An 18,252-nucleotide genomic window follows, 5' to 3' on the forward strand; every position below is an offset into this window, starting at 1 on the left:
TGAACAAAAATATTACTGAATGTGGTGTAAAAGACATTTGTTATTCTCCTTATATTTTTTGTTGTAATATTTCTCTGTATTTAGGATAGGAATTTTTCTGTATTTATTATGTGATTGTAAAATGTGTCAGTATTTGCGATAGCAGAGATATATATAAAATGTTGTCAGAAGAGAATAATATCGTCAATTTGCAAAGAAATGTTAATAGTCAGCAATACTATTTAAGCACAATGCATTATGTATTCTTTGGTCTTCTCTGTTCAGAAGTCATTGCGGTAGGACACTGTGAAAGAGTTTTTTACGAATGGGTAGACTTCTTTTGTCTCTGTCTGGACTTAGCCGCCATTAGACGATGCGTTACGAATTAATGTGAGTTGTATTGTTGTTTGATCTAAATATATTAGAGTTTATCAAAAGTGTGAATTATTTATGTAAATTAGCTTGCCCACGTCATCTATAAAATTTCTTTAAGAATTTTTCAGCATTTTTTAGCGGTGTTGCTGGGCTGTGCCGCGACCAACAATAGGCGGCACATTTAAAAAATTATCAAACCCGTAAATCGGGAACAGAAGCATAAAAATCAATAGTGAATTAAGAAATTGTTCTTCTTTTTCAGTTATCCTGTGGCTGATAAAATTTGAATTAATTATACGTTTGTGCATTCGTAGGCGGATAGCTAATGTTAGTTAACATTGAAATTTAAACAGTTTGGTTCTTTCAAAATATCTTAAATGTGTAATGAAGTAGGTTTGATCAGTGATAAATGTCGGCTTGGCAATAATTAAAACATTTTCTGCTAATAGAGGTAATCTTGTGTTCTATGGCTAGTGCCGGGATAAAATTCAGTAAAAATATTTAACAAAAAAAACCCACTGCATCTGGAAAGTGTATGCCAAGGCCGAATGATTTAAAGGACTCAATTCTCAACCTAATATTCTTAACCAGTTCATATGAGTTCACGTAAATATTATTTTTTCTTTAAATGTACGTAATTCTTAAGAAAGTAAAAATTTGTATTACCACACGAAAATAAGAGAGTGGTTCTACAACAAAGTTCGCACGAAAGAAAATTAACTTAAAAGCAAAAGATAAAATTTATTATTCTTCTTTAACGAAATTTCAAATCAATTCCATTCATTTCGACGATTTCGTTAAAGTGGATGCGGAGAAGGAATTAGTTGCCAGCGTTCCAGCTGCCTGTGATGTGATCCGAAAGACACCAGCGATCTTTGTCAGGGTGCGTCAGAATCTTGTTCGCCGATGTTATACTTGGAGTGAGGTTGATGGCCCGCAGTTTCAGCACATTTTGTAACACAAAGTATAAATGGCACGTTCATCGTGCCACTGATGGTATTTGCCGTTAACTGTAACAAATATAAATAAAAAAGTACACAGTAATGTGATTTTATTCCTATTATCTCTATAAGATGGTTACTCTGACCCTATGTTTCTTACCTGAAATTCTTTAGTGGAACATATTTTCTGTACTGTTAAATTTTTGCACCCTCTTACGGAAACACCCTGTACAAAAGGCCACCGAATGAAAGCATGCGAGATCGGTTTTGCCACAAGAGCGGCACTCTGGGATTAGTGCATATCCACTTCCCACACAGCTGCCAAAAGATGGGAGCACAGGGAACAGTATGATTAGAGAATATACTGTACGGATGGATAATCAAACAAAAAATGCACAAGAGATACTGCAAAGGGTATAAAAGAAAAGGGAAAAGGAGCGTAAATAAGGTAAAGAAATGACAAAGAAATTCGAGGAAGACATAAAAGGCAATCTGTCTGTACTCACGGAAGATATGTCTAAAACCAAGCAGAGAGCAACAGAAGGGAAGCAGTAGGCAGTAGATGCACAGAGAGATGCTAGGCTAGCGTGTATCCAGGTTATAGGAGACAGAAAAAAAAGCTCTAATAGTCATGTAACGCATGAGACGAGCGACGAATGTGGTTAGCCAAATGACAAATTTTGTTACTATGCTACAAAAACACTAGAAGGCATTGATAAAGGGAAAGAGCGAATAGGCATCACAAATTTCGTGTATGATGATTCACCTGGAGCAGCAGCAGGGAGAAATGAATGAAGTACTGAGGAATCTCTCTCAGATTAACTCACAGCAAAAAGAAGTGTCCAAAGATGTGAAGGAACTACAGGGTTACGTGAAGCTTATGTAATGTCGTTACAAAAGGAAAACTTCAGAATACTAGGACAGCAGGAGAATGTGGAACAAGATGAATGAACAGAAAGTGTGACCATCACACTGGACAACGTCACTGCAGACCGTTGAAACTGCTATGTTTTGCGCCGGCCGGGGTGGCCGAGCGGTTCTAGGCACTTCAGGCGACTGCTACGGTTTGCAGGTTCGGGCATGGATGTGTGTGGTGTCCTTCTGTTAGTTAGGTTTAAGTCTTTCTAAGTTCTAGGGGACTGTTATTGAAGTTAACGAGCGGTATCTTCTGCCTTGTGGCCATTGACGTTCCAGTTACCTGTCCTGGTCGTTGACGTAATTTTAGGCAGTGTTGTTGCTGTCTAGCACAGTGTGTAGTTCGGCGGCTGCGGTGTTATTGGTCGTTGTGGGCGCCAGTATTCTGTGTGTCAATGTATTGAAATCTTGTGATCGTTTTGCTGGCTGCATGGAGCGGAACTGATCTTGTTTATTGGTCGGTCGGCTGTCTGTCGGCTTCGTTGCCGTCAGATTAAGAAGCTGTTGCACAGGCTGCCTGTCTTACCTAAACGGGCGTTAGCATTACAATTCCAGGCCAACCCTTGGAAACTTCTGAGCGCCGTTCCTTGTGTGTTACATAGTAATTTCCCTCTTTGGGTTTTTAGTTATTTGGTTAAATATGTGGCCTTCAGCCGAGTATCAATATCTCTCAATTAATGTTCTTGTCTTGCCCTTAAGGCATGAGTTTGTTATTTTTTTATATGTGGCCTTTATTCCAATTTTACGCGAGATGTTTTAAGGTACGGCTTTCTGCCTAAAAGGCATTAAGCTGTTAAACATACTTTGTCGGTATGTGGCCTTCAGCCGAGTATTACTATCTCTTAAATTAAATTTCTTGTCTTGCCCTTAAGGCATGAGATTTTTATTCTTTACAGGGCCCTTCAACCAACTTTCATATGAAATGTTTTAAGATACGGCCTTCTACCTTCTAAAATAGGAACTTTTCTTTCTAGGGACTAAGCCGTTAAATTACACTCCTGGAAATGGAAAAAAGAACACATTGACACCGGTGTGTCAGACCCACCATACTTGCTCCGGACACTGCGAGAGGGCTGTACAAGCAATGATCACACTCACGGCACAGCGGACACACCAGGAACCGCGGTGTTGGCCGTCGAATGGCGCTAGCTGCGCAGCATTTGTGCACCGCCGCCGTCAGTGTCAGCCAGTTTGCCGTGGCATACGGAGTTCCATAGCAGTCTTTAACACTGGTAGCATGCCGCGACAGCGTGGACGTGAACCGTATGTGCAGTTGACGGACTTTGAGCGAGGGCGTATAGTGGGCATGCGGGAGGCCGGGTGGACGTACCGCCGAATTGCTCAACACGTGGGGCGTGAGGTCTCCACAGTACATCGATGTTGTCGCCAGTGGTCGGCGGAAGGTGCACGTGCCCGTCGACCTGGGACCGGACCGCAGCGACGCACGGATGCACGCCAAGACCGTAGGATCCTACGCAGTGCCGTAGGGGACCGCACCGCCACTTCCCAGCAACACTGTTGCTCCTGGGGTATCGGCGAGGACCATTCGCAACCGTCTCCATGAAGCTGGGCTACGGTCCCGCACACCGTTAGGCCGTCTTCCGCTCACGCCCCAACATCGTGCAGCCCGCCTCCAGTGGTGTCGCGACAGGCGTGAATGGAGGGACGAATGGAGACGTGTCGTCTTCAGCGATGAGAGTCGCTTCTGCCTTGGTGCCAATGATGGTCGTATGCGTGTTTGGCGCCGTGCAGGTGAGCGCCACAATCAGGACTGCATACGACCGAGGCACACAGGGCCAACACCCGGCATCATGGTGTGGGGAGCGATCTCCTACACTGGCCGTACACCACTGGTGATCGTCGAGGGGACACTGAATAGTGCACGGTACATCCAAACCGTCATCGAACCCATCGTTCTACCATTCCTAGACCGGCAAGGGAACTTGCTGTTCCAACAGGACAATGCACGTCCGCATGTATCCCGTGCCACCCAACGTGCTCTAGAAGGTGTAAGTCAACTACCCTGGCCAGCAAGATCTCCGGATCTGTCCCCCATTGAGCATGTTTGGGACTGGATGAAGCGTCGTCTCACGCGGTCTGCACGTCCAGCACGAACGCTGGTCCAACTGAGGCGCCAGGTGGAAATGGCATGGCAAGCCGTTCCACAGGACTACATCCAGCATCTCTACGATCGTCTCCATGGGAGAATAGCAGCCTGCATTGCTGCGAAAGGTGGATATACACAGTACTAGTGCCGACATTGTGCATGCTCTGTTGCCTGTGTCTATGTGCCTGTGGTTCTGTCAGTGTGATCATGTGATGTATCTGACCCCAGGAATGTGTCAATAAAGTTTCCCCTTCCTGGGACAATGAATTCACGGTGTTCTTATTTCAATTTCCGGGAGTGTATTTGCAGATGTGCAGCCTTCAGCCGAGTTTTAATGTCTCGTAAATTAATGTTCTTGTATTGCCCTTAAGGCATAAGATTGTTATGCTTTTGTTTTCAGATAAGGCCTTCTGCTTTTTGATTTAAACTCTTCTTATTTCTTAATATGCAGCCTCGAGCCAAGGTCAATTAAAATTAAATTGCTAAGTCCTTCAGCCTGTTTGGATTGAAGATTTCGAAAATATTCTTGGGTGGAAGCTCCAGAAGAAGCTTGTATTTCAATTTTTTACTTAGGTCTTGTGTCTTGGATTTTGAGTATGGCCATCAGCCGATCTAAGGTTAATCAAAGGAGGTCGATTAAAGTTTTGAGTGGTTTGCATCCTTGTTGTAATATTGTGTGTATTGATGAGTAAAGTTTGTATTTTGAGTGAAACTGACAGCAACTTATTATGTCCCCTTTCCACAACCTAATCTGCTCTGTCCTGTTAGCCCAGGCATTTCAAAAACTTCTATTAATTTTCTCATTTTATAGAAGTTCCACATAGCACCAAAAAAGCACCTAAAAAGCATTTTCCACTAATAAAATACTGTAGAAACCTGGTGTTTATAAGTAATCGAGAATTATTCAATTTCTTTTGAATTTTCAGCAAAAGGAGTGCCCCACCTTTTACCTGTAGTAGTCTAGAAGCATTCTTGTTGTAATGGTACTGGGGTCGTTGTATGTACTATGTAAATATGGGTGCAAAGCAAGACTGCAGGATTTTCTTAATTCCTTATGTTAAAAGTAGCAGAGGTCGCATAGAAAGCTTTATTCATTTTACTCCAGATTCGTTTGCATTACACTGAACTTGATCCTAGGATGTATGTGAGCCGCTGGTGGTTGATCCGCTCGGCTAGGGCCAGCGGCGTGTCCCCATCGTCATTCCTGACTTCCCTGTCGGCCCCTGCCTCCAGTAGCGCAGTCGCCGCATCTGCGTGTCCACGCCGTGCCGCATAGTGCAGTGGTGTGATCCCACTTTGAGCCCTGGCGTTGGGGTCGGCAGAGGATGCTGCCAGCAGCCGCACCACAGCCGCATTGCCTATCCATGCAGCCATGTGCAGAGGTGTGTTCTGCCAGCGGTCCCTGGCGTTGACATCTGCTCCATCCTCCAGCAGACGCCTCACCACCTCCACGTGTCCCCTATTTGCTGCCCAGTGCAGTGCTGTCCACTTGTCGTCGTCCTTCGCCTCTACGTCCGCCCCCATCGCCACCAAAGTTCGCACCTTGCTCACTGACCCCTCCTGAGCTGCCACGATCAGCATCTTGCCCTTCTCTTCTCCGGAAAGATCCCTACAACAAAAGAAAGATACTTACAAATTTCTCTCAACACACATATCTGAGGACGAAGCACTATCGCAGAACTGTGATGAGTTCCAACAACTCATCTCTCCAAGAAGTTTACCACAATAGACTGGTGTCCAAAGTTAAAACAACAAACTGCGATTTCCGCATCGTGTGTCTCATTCCAATGTATTCATACCAACTGTCAGCAGATGCCTGAACCATGGTGTTCTGCATGGTAGCTGGCATTCCAGTCAATGAACAACTACAACGATGAAGTCAGTGAAACTACAAAATGGGGTAGTGTTTGCTGGGTAGTCCCACATCCACAATGTAGACACAGTCACAGACGGTGGAGTATGGTACAGAGAAGACGCCTACCAGGCTCCCTGCGCTCTGTTGTTTCTCAGATGTGGGGATAGTTTGTAGAGACAGAAACTGTGTCTCAAAGACGAGGGCAGGACCCAACACGTGTGATACCAGAAAGGGAGGACCGCTATCTGGCTAAAAGGGCATCACAGCACCGCCTTGCAACTGCATGGCAACTGCCATATAACCTCGCAGCATGCACTGGGTGTGTTGAATCGAGGTAGACGTTATACAGAAGGCATCAGCAGAGTGGCCTTTATTGTCAGAGACCTGTTGTATATGTACCTCTGACATATCTTCACAGAAATAAATGTTAAAGTCGTCAACATGCCACCTAGATGGCCGAGCAAATAGTCCACGTCCTTTTCACAGGTGAGTTCCAATATAGTCTGTAGAGTGATTCTCGACGGATTTGCATATGGAGGGAATGCGGAACACGATTTCGGAAACCAAACAGCTTTGTAAAAGACTGATATTGAGGATTACCCCTGATGTTGACTACTCGAACACCTCTTCATGATGTTGTACGGGTGAATCGGCTAGGTTTAACTCCTGTCAGGTATCGCGACGAGATCTTGGGACCTCATATGCGGTTTTTGCGAGGTGCTCTGCCGTAGACTTCGTATTGGTGGACGATAATGCTAAGCCTCATAGAGATCAGGTGATTGACGTTTTCTTGGGAATAGGAGATATTGCACGTATGGGGTGGTTCGCTCGATCTCCCAATTTGAATCCCATAGAGCATGCCGGGGACACACTAGGGAGATGGGTTGCATCACATAAGCTTCCACCAACAATTCTATAAGAAACTTCCTGGCAGATTAAAACTGTGTGCCGGACCGAAACTCGAACTCGGGACCTTTGCCTTTCGCGGGCAAGTGCTCTACCAGGCAAAGGTCCCAAGTTCGAGTTTCGGTCCGGCACACGGTTTTAATCTGCCAGGAAGTATCATATCAGCGTACACTCCGCTGCAGAGTGAAAATCTCATTCTGGGAATTCTATAAGACTTGCGAGTAGCTCTGCAATAAGAATAGTGTAATTGCCTCCACATGAGATCGATGACATCATTCACAACTTTCCCTGTCACTGCCAGGCTTGTATGAGTCAGAGGTGGTCACACCCGATGCTGAAAACATTAACCAGTTGTCGAATTTTGTGTGCAAATCGGTTAAGTTTAAAAAAAAAGATGAACATTTTTATCTACCTTTGTGCATTTTGTAGCTGTTCATGTTTTTATATTTTACATCGTTTCTATTTTACTATCACCTGTTTCTACTATTTTATGGCAAAATATACGCAACCTTGTAAAATTTCCATTTGTTGCTTTAATTTTGGACACCGGGGTACATCAAATTTCACGCGCTTTTTATACCATTCAAATTACTAGCCGAGCTGCGTGTTGGCTTCGTAAAGATACTAAAGACCTAGTGATTGGGCCGGAACGTCGGTTTTAGTTTATTATTGTTGTTAGTTTTTAGCAATGACGCGGCATAATACCCAGAAGAATTTTAATCACTATGACACCGGCCGCGGAATCCTACGTTCTTATGACACTAAAGACCTGACAACATTTAGGTATATTGCTGTTGTTGTTGTGGTCTTCTGTCCAGAGACAGCTCTGATGCTGTTCTCCATACTACTCTAGCCTGTGCAAGCTTCTTCAACGACAAGTAACTTCTGCAACTGACATCCTTCTGAATTTGCCTTGTGTATTCATCTTTTGGTCTCCCTCTACGACATTTATCCTCCACGCTGCCCTCCAGTACTAAGTTGGTAATCCCTTGATGCCTCTGAACATGCCCTACCAACCGATCCCATCTTGTAGTCAAGTAGTACCACAAATTCTTCTTCTCTCCAATTCTGTCCAGTACCTCTTCATTAGTTACCTGATCTACCCATCTAATCTTCAGCATTCTTCTGTAGCACTGCATTTCTCTTCTATTCCCTTCTTGTTTACATCGTTTCTTGTCCATCTTTCACTTCTATAGAGGGCTACACTCGATAGAAAAACTTTCAGAAAAGACTTCCTGACACTTAAATCTATACTCGATGTTAACTAATTTCTCTTCTTCTGAAACACTTCCCCTGCCATTGCCAGTATACATTTTATATCCTCTCTCCTTCGACCAAGATCAGTTATTTTGCTTCCCAAATAGCTTTACTCGTTTACTACTTTAAGTGTCTCATTTCCTAATATAATTCCCTCGGCATCAGCCGATTTGACTGCATTCCTTTATCCTCGTTTCGCTTTTGCTAATGTTCATCTTATATCCTCCTCTCAAGACACTATCCATTCCATTCAACTGCTCTTCCAGGCCCTTTGCTGTCTGTGACAGAATTACAATGTCATTGGCAAACGTCAAAGTTTTTGTTTCTTCTCCATGGCTTCTAATTCCTAATGTAAATTTTTCTCTTGTTTCCTTTACAGCTTGCTCAACATACAGATCGAATAACATCAGGGATAGGCTGCGAGATACGCTACACTCTCAGCTCAAAAGTATCTAGATACCTCTATCTAATGTGTGTCTGGCCAACAAGTGTAATTAGAGGCCGATCCGCTAGTATAAAAGGAGGCAGAGACTTGTGTCGTCAGTACAGAACCAGAAATAGCAGAATGGGTCCATCACGGGGGTTAGGGATTTTGAATGTGCACTAGACACTGGATGTCACCTGAGTAACAAATGTACCAGGAATGTTTCGACCCTTACACAGTAGCTCTAGGCGACTTTTGGAGACGCTTTTGTGAAGTGCAAATGCAGAGCAACAACCATAGCAAAAGGTAGAGCGGCATATACTGATGGACAGAGACCATGAAGCTTTATGGAGGGTCGCTGTAAAAAATCGCATCAAGCACTGCAGCCAGCACAACGACTGTGCATAGGGAGGTAAAAAGAATGTTGTAAAATGGTCGAGCCACCCCCCCCCCCCCCCGCCCCAATGAGGCACACATTTCTGCAGTCAGTGCTACGCAACACTAAAATTGGTGAAATGCGTGACGCCACTGGGCAATGGATGAATGGAAACGAATGGTCTGCACAGATGAACCACCTGTGGCAATCCGATAGAAGGCTCTGTTTTTGGCTGATAACTGTTACCTGCCATCTTGTGTAACGTCAGAAGTGAAGGAGAGAGGAGATGGCGTTAAATTACCGGCATATTTCCATGGTTATGGTATCATTCCCCTATTGAGCTTAAGAGAACACTGAATTCGACAGCATTGCAAGCACGTTTCCCAGCTTTGTGTACTGCACACTGTAGATCAACATTGTTTGCGTTAGCAAGACAGTGCTTCTTATCATAAATCATTACCTGTCAGGCAAGAATTTTTGGACAACAGCTTTATATGAATGTACTGTCCGTCCAGAATTCCGAGCTAAATCCAATGCAATTGCTCTGGGATGAGTTAGAAGCTGGCTTCGCTGGAGACTGAAGCGCCAACGTTGAAGAATATTGGGTTCTCATTTCTCCATATAATTTCACACCCATTACTCAAAGTTCCCCCAGCAGAATAAAAGCCTTGATAGAGATGAAACTTTAACACACCCTTTATTAATTTTCTCTAATACGTGTCCATATACCGTCGATGAAACTGAATGTCTACTGAGAAACGGGCCATGTTATTTACATGTGACATAAACACCTACATTTTGATACTACGAACTGCGTGTTGCATGCTCAGGAATAATATGTAGCACTTCCTTTATGAAGTAAAGACAATTAAGTACAGATACATTCTATTAATCTGTCAAATGAGATTATTTTAGCCAGTAGTTTTCTACTCGGTTTGATGTGGCCTGCCACGAATTCCTCTCTTGCACCAACCTTCATCTGAAAGTAGCACTTACACCCTACACACTCAATTAATTGTTGGATGTATTTCAATCTCTGTCTTTCCCTTCAGTCTTTACGCTATACATCTCCTTCGTCTTGCCAGTGATTCCGTATGTCGCTGATTCTGGAGAGTACTCCCTCATTCCATATCTGACAAGTCCACCTAATTTTCAACACTTTTCTCTATCACCACATTTCACACGCTCCTAGTCTCCTCAGTTCCGGTTTTTTGCCACTGTCCACCGTTCAATATCATACGAAGTAGTAATCCAAACATAAATGTTTCATAGCAGCGGAATTATGTTGGCTAGTTGTACCTATATTGCCTTTGCTACTACGCTTCTCATGCCCTTCTGGCTTTGTATATCAAGGGTTATTTTGGTTCCAGAATTTCTTAATATCGGCTACTTCGTGACCACCAATTTAAGTGTTAAGTTTTCTGACATCTACTATTTCTCAGTAGAATTTTCTTTTAGTGATTCATTCTCAATTCACATTCCTTGCTCACCCGACTCTCCATTCAATCAGCAGATCCTGTAACTATTCACTTTCGCTGAGGATAGCAATGTCATCAACCAAATTTTTCATTGGCATCCTTTCACCGCGAATTTTAATTCCACCCTAGAACTTTTATTATATTTCCATCACAGCTTCTTGAATGTGTAGATGGAATAGCAGGGGCAAAAGACTGCTCCTGTCTTACACACTTAATCTGAGCACTTTGTTCTTTATCTTCCAGTCTTACTGTTCCCTCTTGGTTCTTGTACATGTTGTAACCTACCCGTCCTTCCCTGTAACTTAATCATATTTATATAAGACTTTCGAAGATCTTGCAGAGTTATATAATGTCGAACACTTTTTCTAGGTCAAAAAACTTTTTAGTTGCTTCCATTATAACGTACAACTTTCGAACACCGTGTCTGGTGCCTTTACTTCTTCTAAAGTCAAACTGACCGTCATTTGACAGTTTCTCAATTTTCTTTTCACTTTTCCGTATATCATTCTCGTCGGCAGCTTGGATGCATGAGTAAGAAGGGTGATTGCGCACTAGTCCTCACACTTATCTGCCCTTGCTATCTTGGGAAATATGTGGATGATATTTTTGTAAAAGAGTCATGGTATGTCGCCAACTCACAGATTCTACTCTCCAACTTGTCGTTTGGTTTCCACTTTACCCAATGAACTTAGTAGTCCTGATGAAGCACTAGGTACCCTGTCAGTTTTATTTGTTGTCAAATCATCCAGAGTTCTTTAAACTACTGGCTCTAATAGTAGATCCTGTATATCTTCCCTGTCGACACAGATTCCTTCCTCTATCAAATCATCGAACAAGGTCCCTATTCGTAGAGGCTTTCAGTGTAATCTTTCCACCTATGTGCTCTGTCTGCTGAGGCTGGCAGTGGAATTCCCATGGTGTTTGTAATTTAGATTTTTCTATATTATTTGTCAGTCCTGCAAAAGACTGTTTCTTTTTAGTTTTTTCACAATTTTTCTGCAGTTGTTTCACCTAGTCTACGCGGCACGTCCCACATATGTCATTTCTAAATGGCCTACACTGAGGTGACAAGCCATTCAATAGTGGTGTGCACATATACAGACAGCGGCAGTGTCACACACACAAGGTACAAAAGTGCAGTGCATTGGCAGAGCTGTCATATGAACTCAGGTGATTCGTGTGAACGGGTTTCCGTCGTGATTATGGCCACACAGTGGGGATTAACTTTCAACACCAAATAGTAGTTGGAGGTAGATGCATAGGACATCCCATATCGGAAATCGTTAGGGAATTCAATATTCCAGGATACACAATGCCAAGGGTGTCCCAAGAATACTAAATATCAGGCATTATCTCTCATCACAGTGAATGCTGTGGCTGACAGCCTTCATACAACGACCAAAAGCAGCGGCTTGTGCATGTAGTGGTCGGTGCTAAGAGACAAGCAATACTTTGTGAAATAACCGCAGAAATCAATGTAGAATATACGACGAACGTATCCACTAGGACAATGCGCCAAATTTGCCGTTAAGTGCTGTGGCAACAGATGACCAATGCGAGTGACTTCACTACCAGTATGTTACCACCCGCAATTCCTTTCCTGGTCTCGTGACCTTAATGGTTGAAGGCTAGACGACTGGAAAAGCGTGGCCTGGTCAGATAAGCCTCGGATTCAGTTGGTGAGAGCTGATTGTAATGTTCAAGTGTGGCGTAGAACCCACGAAGCATTGGACCCAACTTGCCAAAAAGGGACTGTGCAAAATGGTGTTGGCTCTGTAATGGCATGCTCTGTGCTTACGTGGAATGGGCTGGGACCTCTCGTCCAACTGAACGAATCATTGACTGGAAATGGTTATGTTTGGCTACTTGGAGACCATTTTCAGCCATTTGTTGACTCAATTTTCTCAATCAGCGATTTAATGTCCGTGGGCAACAACTGTCCACGATTGATTTGAGGAACATTGTGGACAACTGGTGTAAATGATTTGGCCACCCGGATTGCGCATCATGAATCCCACCGATGATTTATTGGACATAATAGAGAGGTCAGTTCTTGTACAAAATCTTGCAGCAGGAACACTTTCGTAGTTGTGGATGGCTATAGAGGCAGCCTGGCAATATATTTCTACAGGGGACTTCCAACGACTTCTTGGGTCCCCCACCACCTCGAGTTGTTGTTCTAGGTTGCGCACAAGGAGGCCTGACATGACACAAGGAGGTATCCCACGACTCTTGCCACCTCAGTGAACGTAGCTTTATTCCTGTCTTTCTCTGAACATTTACATGCTTTCTTATTTTGTTGATCAGTTGCAGTCTTTCTACAGTTACTCAAGGTTTCTTCGAAGTTAGCTTCCTTTTATCTGTGTTTATCTGTCCACCACCTATGATTTTACGTTCTAGAGATGTCCACTCCTCTTCAATTAAATAGCCTACTGTGATATTCCTTACCGCCGTTTACACATTGTTCATTAACTTCAAGCACATCTCATCATTTTTCATTACTGCATGATGCTACATCCTTCTATGCTGATTCTTCTGGACGATTCTGCTAAACGTCACTCTACTCTTCATAATTATTAAATCTTTGTGTACATCTGGGTACACCTTACGTTCCAATATCTGATGTCGCAATCTCTGTCTGACCATGAAGTAATACAGCTCGAATCCTTCAGTGCCCCTGTGTATTTTCCAAGCATATTTTTCCTCACATGATTCCTGAACAGAGTATTCGTTATTACCATTTCAATTTGACTGCATAATTCAACTAGACGTTTACCTCTCTCATCACTGTGCCAAACCCATAATCCCCATGACAATTTCTTCTTTTCTTTCCTCTACAATCGCATTTCAATTCCATGCTTCCTCTCTTTTCTCCTTTTCATGTGTCGTTGCCATCTGTACCTGAACTACTGTTGTCGGTGTTCGTTTGATGTCGAATCGCCGGCCGGTGTGGCCGAGCGGTTCTAGGCGCTTCAGTCTGGAACCGCGTGACCGCCACGTTCGCAGGTTCGAATCCTGCATCGGGCATGGATGTGTGTGATGTCCTTAGGTTAGTTACGTTTAAGTAGTTCTAAGTTCTAGGGGACTGATATCTCAGATGTTAATTCCCATAGTGCTCAGAGCCATTTGAACCATTTTTGATATCGAATCTGGTGAGAAAAACTCTGTCATTGAGCAGTTCACAGTAGCCCACACACTCCCCTGCTTTCCTATTTATAACGAATTCCATTATACAATTTGCTGTTGATATTACCCCAATGTGTCTTATTACAAATCCTTTGCTTTCTTCTATTTCACATCAATGACCCCCACTGTATCTACACTGGGTCTTTGCAGTTCCGTTTTTAGACTCCCTAGCTTTCCAATTACAACCAAACTTAGGAATTCAAAGCTCCAAGTCATAGAATGTTATCCCTCTGTAACTTATTCTACGGTCACTTCCACCTTGACAGTCCATTCCCAGGGATCCAAAAAGGTAAATTGTCCAGAATATTTTCGCAATGCAGATGGCGTCACGACAAGGTTCTTCTGGAGGTTTCACCCTAAAATATTTTCTAAATCCTCAACCGAAAGAGGCTGAAGGTCTTAGCAATTTAATTTAACTGGAACTTGGCTGGAGGCTGCATGTAAAACAATAAGGAGAGTTACCATCAAAAGGCGGAAGTAGCTATCTTAAAATATTTCATGTAAAAGGACAAGACAACAACATTAATTTAAGAGATATTGAAACTTGGCTGAAGGAAGCACATCAGTAAATAATGTAATGGCTTAAGCCCTAGAAAGAAGAGTTTGAATTTTAAAAGGCAGAAAGCCTTATCTTAAAAATTTCATACAAAATTAGGCTGAAGGCCCCTATAGAAAAATAAAAATCCCATGCCTTAAGGACAAGGTAAAAACATTAATTTTAGGTGATATTGATACTTGGCTGAAGGCCACATATCAAACAAATTGTTCAACGGCTAAAGGCCTAGAAAAGAGTTTAAATTTAAAAGGCACAAAGCTTTATCTTAAAACATTTCATGCAAAAGGGCAAAACGAGGAAATTAATTTAAGAAATATTAAAACTCAGCTGAAGGCCTCACATCAACAAAATAACTAAAACCCAAACAGGGAAATTACTATGTAGCACACAAGGAACGGCCCTCAGAAGTTTCCAACGGTTAGCCTGGGATCGTAACACTAATGCCCGTTTAGGCGAGAAAGGCAGCCCGACCAACAGTCTCTAAATCGGAAGGCAGCCCAACCGACAGACAGCCAACGAAGCAAGCACCCGATTTCGGTCACCGGACCAAAATCACTACAACGAAATTGCCAGCGCGGCGAAGAGACCATTAACACTCGTCTTCAAATATTGTTGTGTTAATAGGCCCAGGCGCAATAACTACTGACAGATATGAACGTCGCAACGGCTGTGGAACTACACGTCGTGGGGGACAGCATCAACTCAGTAAGAAAACATTCACTCGCTGCTCTGTCTTAGCCGATCAACTGGCTACTGCAGTAAGCAGACAGCATTACAGAACTTCTACATCTACATCGATACTCTGCAAATCACATTTAAGTGCCTGGCAGAGGGTTCATCGAACCACCTTCGCAATTCATTATTCCAATCTCGCATAGCACGTGGGAAGAATGAACACCTATATCTTTCCGTATGAGCTCTGATTTCCCTTGTTTTATCTTGGTGATCGTTCCGCCCTATGTAGGTCGGTGTCAACAAAATATTTTCGCATCGGAGGAGAATGTTGGTGATTGGAATTTCGTGAGAAGATTCCGTCGCAATGAAAAACGCCTTTCTTTTAATGGTCTCCAACCTAAGTCGTGTATAATTTCTGTGACACTCTCTCCCATATTTCGAGACAATACAAAACGTGCTGTCTTTCCTTCAACTTTTTCAATGTACTCCGTCAGTCCTATCTGGTAAGGATCCCACACCGTGCAGCAGTATTCTAAAAGCAGACGGACAAGAGTGGTGTAGGCAGTCTCCTTAGTAGGTCTGTTACATTTTGTAAGTGTCCTGCCAATAAAACGCCGTCTTTCGTTATCCTTCCCCACAACATTTTATATGTGTTCCTTCCGATTTAAGTTGTTCTTTACTGAAATACGTAGGTATTTAGTTGAATTTACAGCTTTTAGATTAGACTCATTTATCGTGTAACGGAAGTTTAACGAGTTTCTTTTAGCACTCGTGTGGATGACTGCCACTTTTCGCACAATTCAGATATCTTTTCTAAATCGTTTTGCAGTTTGTTTTGATCTTCTGATGACTTTATTAATCCATAAACGACAGCGTCATCTGCAAACAACCGAAGGCGGCTGCTCAGATTGTCTCTAAAATCTTTTATATAGATAAGGAATAGCAAAGGGCCTATAACACTACCTAGGGTAACGCATTGCTCAGTCGAACTGACACAGGGTACACAGTGTTGCACGAAACACTGCCACAAGAAACTGGAACACTCGTGAAACGAATGACTGATGAACAACTAGGACATATCACAGGAGGACACACACACAAAACCGAAGGAGAGTCGGTGACGAAACACGTCGTCTGACCACACGACCGACCAGCATCCAACCAAGGTCATTGGCACTCAAACCACGTGTATCAGCAATGGTCGGGCGAGTCTGGCCTATCCGGAGCTCACTGCAGCTCCAAACCGACTGAACCCGATGTCTGGCTGGAAGTGGGAGACACGGCGATCCTGGCACGATGGCTCTGACCCAATCATGCAGAGGAACTCTTGCCCATTGGCCAAGACGTTCCGCACAAGAAGGAACCAAACCACATCCAGCAAGATGAGCCAGTGATGAGGCCCAGAAGCGGTGAAAAAGACCAAATATATGTCGGCCGATGAGACGACCAGCAGTCGTCCCGCTCCAATCTCCGTCCGTCAAGCAGTTCATCCTGTGTCACGAGCGGACTGCCAGCACTGGCTGTCCGCGACTCACCGGCGCTCCTTCCCCGACTTCACTGCTGCTGCGTCCCGACTGCACTGCTGGTGCGTCTCCAATTCAGCCGACTTTCTTCGGATGGATGACGTCTCAGAGACACTGGCTCGGACCCAGCCATGCAGAGGGAACACAGCCGACATCTCTGCACAGGAAGGAACCGAAAGAAAATACACGTCGTCGATGAGGTGACGGACCGAACGCCCAACCAACGGTCGCCCTCGCTGGTACTAGCTGTGCGGACCTCCCTGAGGCTCAGTATCTGACTGCACCTACTTTCGACTGCACTTCTGCCGCGTTCCAACTCCAATCGCTCCAGGTCCGATCACCCTCACTGACTACCAGACACACGACGACACGGAAATACTGTCGGTCGCTCTAGAGATGGTACGACAGTGCACTTATCGAAATGCGCTGCTGCTGTCGCACACGGACAAGTATGGTAGGAAGTTAGTGACGCTAGTAAGTAGAATAAGAAAACGAGGCGGGAGTAATGTAATAGAAGATGACGTGGAATAAATGTCATGAAACACGAGCCATACACGGCTCAGGCGTTCCCACAGACGCTGTGAGAGAATATCTCATCATAGTGTAGGGAGAGTCATCGTGGAAATGCAAGACAATGCAAGTTTCAGAAAGTCCTGGTCATGTGGTGATGCATCCTAATAGTGAAGGTGATTGCTAGTCATAAGCAACAATCAAGATCTAACCCCTACGGAATTAATTCATAAGATAGGAAACCATCCCTGCAAACGGAAACTGCCTCTAACAGACCAACACAGTTGCTATCTTTGGGGATGTATTCAGTATTATTGCATCTTACAACAAGTAATTTCATTCAGCTGCTAAGTTGTGTTAGGAATTGAAAATACGACAAATTGCAAACCTGTAGAAGAGTGCAGGGAATCCCTTGCATCCTTGCCTCTTCGAACGTCACAGTTTATAACAGCAGTAACTTTAAACGAGAACTATAACTTCTGCTTTGTCAAAAACAGGAATCAGCGACATTCCATTTCTTTACTTTAACACTAGGCTATCTCCCCAACATGTCGCGCTGTAGTTGTGGACAGTCTGCACAAGAAGTGATGGAACTCACCGCAGAAGAGAGATGGCGACGTCGCAAGGCTGGGGAGTCGTCTGGGGAGAGGTGGGGGCTGCAGCTGTGGCTGGCCTCCGGCCGTCGTCGCTGTGGCCACTGTGCGGCTGCGAGGAGGGGCCGGTCCTGCTCTCTCCAGCGCTTGGCGTGCTGCACAGAAGGAACACTGCTTCGAGTCCACAGTGGTCAGATTACCATACACGGTACTGCTGAGGTAGTGTCCACACACAGATAATGGAAAACACACTCGCAACTACAGTAGCGAGCCCACTAAGATGAATCACTCAGAATTCAGATAATCAGTTTACACACTGCTTCTCCTAATTTTCTCATACCTGTAGCCTAGAATATTACACAGTATTTGGTACAAAATAAAGCATAAATATAAGGCTCGTACGAAGCTCAACAATTGTGTTTATGACCGCTATGTGTTGACATAGTTTCAAAGCACAGCAGCATAAATCACAAAGGAACTGGAATGACAGTTCCCCTTCAACGCACTTAATGTGTTGCTGCCGTCATGAGATGGTGTTTGTAGCTCGTGTGTTAAGCGGGGTTGAACGTCAAATGGGCAGACGTGGAGCAGGTGAG

General features: G+C 43.9%; 1 protein-coding gene across 2 annotated transcripts in view; it reads right to left on the minus strand.

The window, feature by feature from the left end:
- Window positions 1–5,390: 5,390 nt before the first annotated feature.
- Window positions 5,391–18,252, minus strand: part of LOC126426700 (ankyrin-3-like) — a 48,958-nt gene continuing 36,096 nt past the window's right edge. For both annotated transcript variants that reach the window (XM_050088621.1, XM_050088622.1), the window contains exons 5-6: window positions 17,662–17,811; window positions 5,391–5,926 (exon numbers count right to left, since the gene is read on the minus strand). In XM_050088621.1, coding sequence (XP_049944578.1) covers window positions 5,434–5,926; window positions 17,662–17,811 — 643 coding nt within the window. In that variant the 3' untranslated portion in view covers window positions 5,391–5,433. The remainder of the gene's footprint in view (window positions 5,927–17,661; window positions 17,812–18,252) is intronic.

This window comes from Schistocerca serialis, chromosome 11, assembly GCF_023864345.2.
Source record: "Schistocerca serialis cubense isolate TAMUIC-IGC-003099 chromosome 11, iqSchSeri2.2, whole genome shotgun sequence".
NCBI lineage: Eukaryota > Metazoa > Arthropoda > Insecta > Orthoptera > Acrididae > Schistocerca > Schistocerca serialis.